Source organism: Myripristis murdjan, chromosome 19, assembly GCF_902150065.1.
Source record: "Myripristis murdjan chromosome 19, fMyrMur1.1, whole genome shotgun sequence".
Taxonomy (NCBI): Eukaryota; Metazoa; Chordata; class Actinopteri; order Holocentriformes; family Holocentridae; genus Myripristis; species Myripristis murdjan.
Genome location: NC_043998.1, coordinates 19494447 through 19504043, shown reverse-complemented (window position 1 = coordinate 19504043; position 9597 = coordinate 19494447). Strand labels below are relative to the sequence as shown.

The following is a 9597-nucleotide window of genomic DNA, read 5'->3' as shown; positions in this document are numbered from 1 at the left end:
CAAAGTGCCTTTTGAATGAGGCACCTAACCCCAAACTGCTTCAACACAGCTACTCAGTGGCCATTGGTAGAAGACCATGATTGCATTGGACTGCCTGGTTGGATTGCCTTGTGATTGTGTGTAATTGCACTGGCAACAAAATAACAAATATGCTGAAAACATAACAAGATTATAAAGATGAAGAGTAGTTTGTCAAAATCTCATTAAAATCCAACTGTAAGCTGTAAGCAACATAAAATAAATTAGACCTAGCCAATATATTGGTAATAATAATTACTAATTTTTGGTTACCATAATATAAATATCAAAGAGGAAATAATATCAAAGAGGACCCGACACACTCTCTGTCTCTCTCACACGCAAAAGCACTCCATGCAATCAATATGGTGCGGTTATAAAAGCATAAAGGCTCTGCTGTGTTTATGAACAGATAAGAGCAGACCACTATCCCATATTAAGTACAAACATTAATAAGGGGTGTATCCGCTCACGTTATGAGATAGAAGTGATATTGCCTCACATGATTTGTCTCATACTGTACATGTGGCCAGCAACAGCTTTTCATGACAGTTAAGAGAGGGTAGCAATAAGGTCTTCCCTCCTGAGGTTAGGGATTGTAGTAAGCGAAATAAAAACAGTGGTGATTAAAGCAGAGAGAAGCTGGCAGAAAAAGCAGAAGAAAAAAAGTTGGAAATCAGTGGATTTTCAATTAAATCGGTTAGGTCTGAATCCCACATCATGCTGCTGCTGGGTCTGGTTCTCCTGTGCCTCCTGGCCAGCTCTCCCTCTGCCGCTGCCCCGTTGCAGGACTCTGTTTCTGGACCGGGCCCAGTCTTCACTGGGTCTCCCAGGAATAAGCTCCTGCTCATCTCCTTCGATGGCTTCCGCTGGGACTACGACCGAGATGTGTCAACTCCTCACCTGGACAAGATGGCTCAGGACGGGGTGAAGGCAGCCTACATCACGCCGCCATTCATCACCATCACCAGCCCTTCTCACTTCACTTTGCTCACAGGTAACAAAAACAGACAAAATAGGAAATAACAATCATCAACTTTAAGTAAACATAAAGATGAAAGTTTTATTAACTGGTACATTAACTGGTACATTTCATTCATTTATACTTTGAGATGTATGAAATTTTCACACTAATAATGATGACTACTTTTTCTGTAGCCCAAACCTGTTCCACTACTTCTATACTTAGTTCCCACACATATTTTTGGCAGGAAACCAAGGCAAATCCATTTATCTACCAGACCGTTGAAAATAGCCAGGGGCAAAACTGTAAGGCGGGGTGCTTGTTTGTCATGAGGTTACATAGTAAAGTATGTGACTAACATAGTAATGTACATAAGTAACATCAAAGGGCAAGAAAAAAAATCTTGCAAACCATCCCAGAATGCCCAGGGGATCAGGAGGGTAACAAAAACTTCACCCAGGGAAAAAGGAGAAACTGATCTCTAAATAACAAGCAGGAATTGAGAAACAATTCAACTCAAAAATCCATTAAATATAACTCTAAAAATAAACAAAACACAACAGAAATGTAGGCTTATGTAAGAAGAGAAGGCTGCCCTACTGTTTAAATTCAACCAGAGAACAAGCCTTAAATCAAACAGTTAAGTTAAACAGAAAAGTGCATCATGCCTTCTAAAGGGAGTCAGACTGTTGAATACAGTACACAACTATTTGCTCAAGCAAATAACAAAGAGCATGCTTAAAGCAAAGCTTAAGCAAACAGGCTATGTGAAAAGACTGCTGGATGGCCAACTAGGCAAAGTCTGCCTGTTCCACTAGGTCTTTATGCATGAGCAACTGGTTTCAGAGTGGCTGCAGGTACGAGTGATCACACACACACACACACACACACACACACACACACACACACACACACAAAACACTGTGGCTGTAACCCCCCACCCCCAATAGAACAAGCTAACAGTACATAAACATCTCCATTACTTTCAATGCATTAAAAAAGCAAGCAAACAAACAAACAAACAAAAAACAATTCCACTATTGTCCAGTTCAATTTACACTAGGGATAAACAGTGAGTAGCCAGGTTACTCAGTATGACCACAATCACCAAAGTAGATATAATTAAATGTACACAAAAGGGTATGGACCGTGAGTCCTAACATTGTCTGTTGCTTTCTTGTGCTTGATTTCGATGTTGTAGGCTAGCACAAGGAGAGGCTAATGCATCAACCACTGGTTATGGTCATGCATTTGCACTAGGAGCATAAGGCGGTGTGATTAGTACATGCAATCAATGGAGATGGACTGGAACCAACTTCACAATGTTGAAAGAGTAGCATGGCCAGGGTCTCCTCAGTGGTAGATTAGTTAAGTTGACAACGCTTGAACTTAACAGAGAAGTAACTCGAAGGATGGCACACATCCCTTTTTTGCTGCAGAGGAAAGACTTGGCAGGATCAATGGCATGTTGGCATTCATCATTCTTTAGCAAGTTTCTGGAACACCATTGTCGGACTCGAAATATGGTCTGCCCAGTTATTTAAGTATACCACAACATTGTCAAGGTAAACACTGAAATGGGGGCTGTCCATCACAAGCAAATGCATCATGTACTGAAAGATGGTGGTACCATTCCTCATATTGAACACCATAACGATGTATTGTAAGAAGTGACCAGGAATTACAAAGGCACAAATGCCAGATGTGTAGATTTTACAGGAACCTACCAGGATAGGGAATATGCTTATTTTATTCATTATTTTATTTGTTAAATTTGTATTAGTTTACACACGTCTGCTTATGACAAAACAAAATGTTTATACTTATGTAGTATATGATACAGGGTTTGTCTAAACCACACCTGAATCACCTGAATCATCTGCCTACAAAACCCCCTTGTGCATCTGTCGTGTGGAGCATGCTGGGTTCGAGGTGACATGAAAGGCTGAACTTCAGTGACTGAAGCCCTGAAATGCCTGCCACCATTGGGGATCTCTATCCCCACCCAGGATTACTTTGAAAATAAAAAAGATGAATAAATGAGTGATCAGTGAAAAGGCTGATGCAGCCCAGTTGGAAACTCACCTGTCTATCTGAAGAAGCTGTTTAAATGCTTGGTTACAGCTTAACAACAGACACCCAGACACCAGTATTCAACATTCTTAATTTTATCACATGGCGTGAAAGTGGCCCAAACTAAAAACGTAACGAGTACTCACCACTCAAAGTAGTTTTTTGTTTTTTTTTTTTCAAGACATTTCATATATTAATAGAAAACTGATTGTTCTTCAAGGTGGGCATCAGATTCTGACAAGGATGTGCTATGTCAACTCTTTTGTTTATGCATAGCATAAAAGAATGGGATTATCAATGTGTAGCCAAGGTCTGGAGAGTGTCCAATTTAGAGATATTCATCAGACTGATCTCTAATGTGCACTGGAGCAGTTTGCTGCCTGGTGTGATGTGGTTGGGATGAAGGCCAGCACTTCTAGGTCTGAGACAATGGACAATGGTTCTTAATCTCTAAAAAGGGAATTCAGTTATCTCAATTTGTCTGTGGGTCCAGCAGAATCATGAGCTGGAAGCCACTCTTCATTTATTTTTGCACTCTTAGTCCCAGAACATTACCTGGTGGTGTGATAGCAGCAGGCACAACTCCTTGTCTTTTACAGTTTTGCTCCTGTTAATCCAACGTTCTTCAGTTAACATTTAGAGGATGTGCCCACAAATCCTTAGCAACCTCCACTGGATAAGTGACTACCCTGCATCCTTCTTCCCTGCATTCTGCTGCCAGCTTTGCATACTTCAGCCTGTCTTGTTCCTGGGCTTCCTCCATTTCCCTTTTCCCATGGGATAGTCAGCTTCATCATTTTAACAGTCTTAGCTCATGCAGACATTACAGTATCAGGGCTTAGTGTATTGTTGATTGTGTTGAGGAACTGGAGATGTTCATCAAGGTCCATTTTAAGCAATTGCTTCCAGGGGCCAAAAGTTTTTTTTTTCTCTACCATTCCTTGTTACCCTGCTTGAACTGAATTAGTCATCTTTGAGGCGGAAGGTGGCATTTTTTGGCACTCAAACTGATCATGTTGCCTACTACACTAGCCTTGGCAAAGTGTGGTGTCCAAAGTTTAACATCAATACCAACCTAACCTTCTCCTTTTTTGAATCCCAAGGTGATAGATTTTGGTAGCAACTACAGGACATTCCCCCAGAACAACCCTACAATGGCAAGGCATCAGGGTAGCCTAACTATCAGCAGAACGAGTTGTTAGCTTTAAAAATCCACATTTTTCACCACAGATGCAGTGATGTCGCACATATTAGCTACATCGGGTGTAGGTAGAGTGCAAACTGGTAGCTATAGATCTTGAGTTTCTTTGGGAGATGGCTTTGATGTTTCTTCTCCAGCCATCAGTCAGCTGTTTCATGATGACATCATGTAAACAGCCACAGCTTGTTATGTGACTGACTTCTATTGAAAATCAGTTTAGTTAGCAGGAACTGGTTAGCAAGAACACTCATGAGCTTCATCTTCCCCCTCTTACTGCACTCTCTTCTCACTTCTTTCAGGTGAAGAGGGGGAACTAATCAGTGCAATCAGCCAGTCTAGTTATTAGCTGGAATGGCAACTGGTCTGGCAAATGGACACATCTGCCTCTATAGCCACAAGATCAATATAAGGCCATTGAAGTTTTCTGCTTGTTTTTTGTCTCTCTCTTTTTTCCATTAGGACGGCATGTAGAAAATCATGGAGTAATCCATAACATTTGGTTCAACACCACCACTCAGGAGAAGAAGCAGTACTATATGGCTCAGTTTGTAGATTCCTACTGGGACAATGGCAGCTTGCCCATCTGGATAACAGCACAGAGACAGGTGTCCATGTTGTTGCTGTTTTTTCTGTCTTACTGCCTTTACTTTTCTGTCTGTATCTATCAAAGGCAAAGAATTTTTTGGGATCACTTTGTCAAAAAAAAAAAAAAGTTCTTCATCCATATGTTTTTACATAGCAGCTTGTGTTCCATTCTCTCCCAGGGTCTAAAGACAGGCTCCCTCCACTTCCCTGGCACTGCAGCCACCTACCAAGGAGAAACTGTGGCAGTGAGGCAAGTGGAGCCTCGTTTCTATGACCATTCAAATGAGACAGACTGGAGGCTGAACATAGACAAGGTGATTGGAGGGTGGTTCAACCAACAGGACCTGGACTTTGTCTCCCTGTACTTCGGAGAACCAGACACCGTTGGGCACAAATATGGACCAGATTCCCCAGAACGCCGGGACATGGTCAAACAAGTGGACCGCACTGTGGGCTACATCCGGGACAAAATCCAAGAGCATGGTCTCACTGACCAACTCAACATTATCATCACTACTGACCATGGGATGAACTCAATACTACAAACTGGAATGTCTGAAAAGATCATTCTTTCCAACATCCCTGGCTTCAGCTTCAGCGATATTAAATTTCAGCTGTTAGATTATGGTCCTGTTGGGATGCTGCTTCCCAAAGAGGGGAAGTTGGAGAAGGTGTACCAGGCTCTGAAAGGAGGTCACCCTCATCTTAACGTGTACAAGAAGGAGGAGATGCCAGCTAGACTGCACTACAGTAACCATCCTCGCCTCCTGCCTCTCATTCTCTTTGCTGACCCAGGATATGCTATTAGTGGGGTGAGAATGGGCACAGTCAGGCCAAATAAATTTACTATCAGTTGAATCAGTCATAAGACAGACAAACAAATAGATTGCTTTGCAGTCAGCATTTTTAAATAATAGCCAAATTCGTGAAAGGGGGAATGTCTAGAAACTGTTACATCACTTATTGACTTACTGACTAACATTTTCCATAAATAATATAGTGGGGGTCCCAAATGGCAATGTTAAGATTTGTTCATGGCTAGGGCCACAATCTCTGACTCTGAAACCCCTACTATATGGTATAACTCACATCAGACGCCTTGCTGACACATCTTTTGGTTTCTGTGGCTATACAGTCTAGGCAGTTGCAGTTCAACAAAGGAGATCATGGTTTTGACAATGAACTGATGGACATGAAGGCCATCTTCAGGGCAGTGGGGCCTGACTTCCAGAAAAAATCTGAAGGTGGGACCTTTTGACATGGTCAGCGTGTACCCACTGATGTGCCATCTACTGGGTATAAACCCAGAGGTCAACGATGGAGACTCAAGCATTATCAAACACATGCTGGTCTCTCAGGAAGACACTGGAGGAGAGCATGATGGTAAGATAATTCCAGATGTCATTTTAATTTAGTCAGCAGTGCAAGTTATTGTTTAGGCTGAAAAATCTAACAATATGAAGAATGCTATGTCTAGCTTTTTCTCTATCTATATTACAAAGGCTAATTTACCAATACACAAGATAATGATCTAGTCATCGCATCTGCTGTTTTGGAAGAACATTTGTAGAGAAGGCTAGATGTTAGAATAAAAGGATAATAGCAGGCATGTCACTGGTGTCATTAAATGAGCTCTTTCCATCACAAATATTTTAGAGCCTCATTGCCTCCAGGAGGCTCAGTAGTTATATACACAACCCATAACAACTTAAAAGCTAATACCTAGTCTATAACATTCATTCACATTCATAACATTACCCATACAAGCATGGCTAACCATGACTTGAAAGAGCCTGCTTGGCAGTTAAGAAATTAAATTGTATTGTTTGAAAAAGAAGAAGCATAATTATGATGTCAAGAGTTGAGAACAATCCATGTTCTCCTGGCTACCCACTTCTACCAAGGCTATACAATTGATGATTACTGCTCTGTGGCAATCATAAGGCACACAAGATGTCTCTGTTTGTTAGTCATGCAAGTCATGGTTATCCACGTGGAGATGAATAAAGGTCATCTGGACTGCTGTAGATTTTTGAAGATGTTTCATTTCTCATCCAAGAAGCTTCTTCAGTTCTTGAAGAATCTACATCAGTCCAGTTGACCTGGATTCAACTCTACATGAATGAGGAAAACAATCACCAATCACCAATATGAAACAGTAATATCTTGTTTGTTTTGTCATTTAAAGAAGCTAAATTCATAAAACATTCATAGAAAATTTCTGGCTATTATGATCTATGCTATGTATGTGTGTTCTAAAAAGGTATATGAATTGATTTTTGGTGAATTTACTGTCCACTGCATCACTGTGTATGTCAAGGTAAGAGATGCCAACCTAGCCTAGTGACAGTGATCATAACCACCTCATAACACAGGGTATATTACATCTGCAGGTGTAAAGTCATTTCTTATCAGCAGGTAAAAGGTTGTCTGTAGATATTGAAGATTTGCTCCCTGAAGCATCTTTGAAGATTATAGCCTCTGCTCTCTGGCTGACACTTGTAAATGCTGTCTAAAACTGCACCAACCTCCTTGCCATGTCTCATATGTGTATCTAAATGTTGTCTGTTTGCCATTCCAGAAAAGGAAATCAAGTTGAAGGTGCTTATTGGCGTGTCAACAGTTGCTGGGTTCCTTGTACTAGCATTCATTGTGACCACTGCCTACACCCTCTTTAAAAGGGCAAAGGAATGATGAGGTGAAGTGATATGATTATCTTTGTTATGCAATAGGCTATATATAATGATATGATCAAAACATGATAACTTCATTGCCATCTGCACTCAGTGTTGCTCCTAACTATTTAGCTTTTGGGGGATTTCTCTACAGTGTGCAGACTTCACTTCTTTGTACTATGTATTGGCATTTTTGTCTTGCACCTGAAAACTTTGTCTGGATGTGCACACACTTGGTCCCATTTTTGATGTAAAGTGAGAGTAAAATTTTCTTTCTGTTTCCTCAGTTATGAAATGAAAGCGTGTCTTCTTCTATGCTCTGAAGAGAAACATGATGTTGGTGCAGAAGAGAATATGATGCAAGCCAGCTCATGGAGAATCTGGACTACCACATCTTCACTATCCAACACCAACAAAAAGCCATAGTTAAGAACATGTATACTCTATAAGTGAAGTAAGAGAACTGCTTGGTTGGTGATGGCTTATGATTTATATGTTTTTATGGCGGAGAATTCATAGTATTGTTACTTGGTGCGAAAATCTTACCAGAAAGTGTTTATATGTAGAAGAAATCACTCCCCTCCAGTCAATCACGATAACTCAAAAGAGCAGGCCAAAACATTTTTTCCTTAATTCCTAATTATTTATGCAAAATGTTATACCTCTTTCCTTGACATTCCTGCAACAATTATTTAACCCTTTGAAAGCTGGGCCAGTTCTCTTAATTTTAATAAATAAATAAATAAATGAATAAATAAATAACAAAGTAAAAAATTACCAGAAAATTCCGTGAAAATTGATTAAAAACATATGTAAATTTATAGACATATGTTTAAAATCAAGATACATAAGATACATATTACCATAAAACTACTCAAAAATATTTTTTTTTAAATTAATAAAATTACAAGAATTTACAAAAAAACAAATTAAAAAGAAACTAAATAAAGAAATGAAATGAATGATGAAATGTTGATGAAATTGATAAATGAAAAGCAGGGTGAATTTTAGCCCACAGTCAGTGAAACGCAGTAATACATGAATTTGTAATTTTTTTCCTTTAAAGACCTTATATTCATATATAGGTTTGATACCTCTGGATAAACTAAGTTTAGGGTGGGTTTTTCCTCCATTACATCCCTGTAAATGACACGTCTGTCTTTCTGGAGTAGAAGCCTGGAATCACACATGGTTTTTTGTTGGTGTTATCAAATAAAAATCTGTATAGTGTCATAGTCTCATGGTTTGGGATCATTTTTTGTTTACCAAGTTCCAACCTGCTCTCCTTTAAGTTCAGTACGTTCATCCATAATGCAGCCACATGCCAACATGACTTGCCTTTTTCTTTCTCTTTGTTTCTCTCTCTCTCTCTCTCTCTCTCTCTCTCTCTCTCTCTCACACACACACACACACACACACACACACACACACACACACACATCAGAGACTAGACAATAGCCTCAGTGGGAGGGATTTCCATTATTCACTGACAGTTAATAATGGAAACTCAAACTCAAACTCACTCAAACTCACTGCTGTCACCCCCATCCTGAAAAGCCCAGGCCTTGACCCTGAAATCCCTAATAACTACAGACCCATATCCAACCTCTCCTTTCTATCAAAAATACTGGAATGTGTAATTTCTTCACAACTCAATGATTCAGATCGTTACACAGCACAGAAACAGCCCTCTTGAAAGTTATTGACCAACTCCTCCCTCCTCTAGCTCTGGCTCCCTCAACATCCTCATTCTACTAGACATCAGCACTGCATTTAATACCATCAACCACTCGCCTCGAATCATCCCTCAACATCAATGAGTACATTTACATGCACACCATATTCTGGTTCGGGTCAATATTCCGGTTAAGGTAACTGCGCTGCGGCAACTGGAATATTCCGTTTACATGTTACTTGGCATGTTCCCGTGTTTCGGCGTATTCCACTCTCTGACGTAATGCGACACTCAGCCGCGGGGGGCAGCAGTACGCATATAGGCGTCTGGTTTGCCGGAAATACAGACGAAGAAGTCTTCTTGTTTTTCTTCTGTCGCTAGTTCTATGTTTTCTCCCATCTATATC

General features: G+C 40.2%; 1 protein-coding gene across 1 annotated transcript; it reads left to right on the top strand.

The window, feature by feature from the left end:
- Window positions 1-738: 738 nt before the first annotated feature.
- Window positions 739-9336, top strand: LOC115378236 (ectonucleotide pyrophosphatase/phosphodiesterase family member 7-like). Its single transcript, XM_030078426.1, is given in 7 exon segments — window positions 739-1015; window positions 4716-4861; window positions 5021-5653; window positions 5977-6069; window positions 6071-6224; window positions 7423-7530; window positions 9299-9336. Coding segments are annotated over 7 exon segments (1449 nt in total).
- The last annotated feature ends 261 nt before the right edge of the window (window positions 9337-9597 follow it).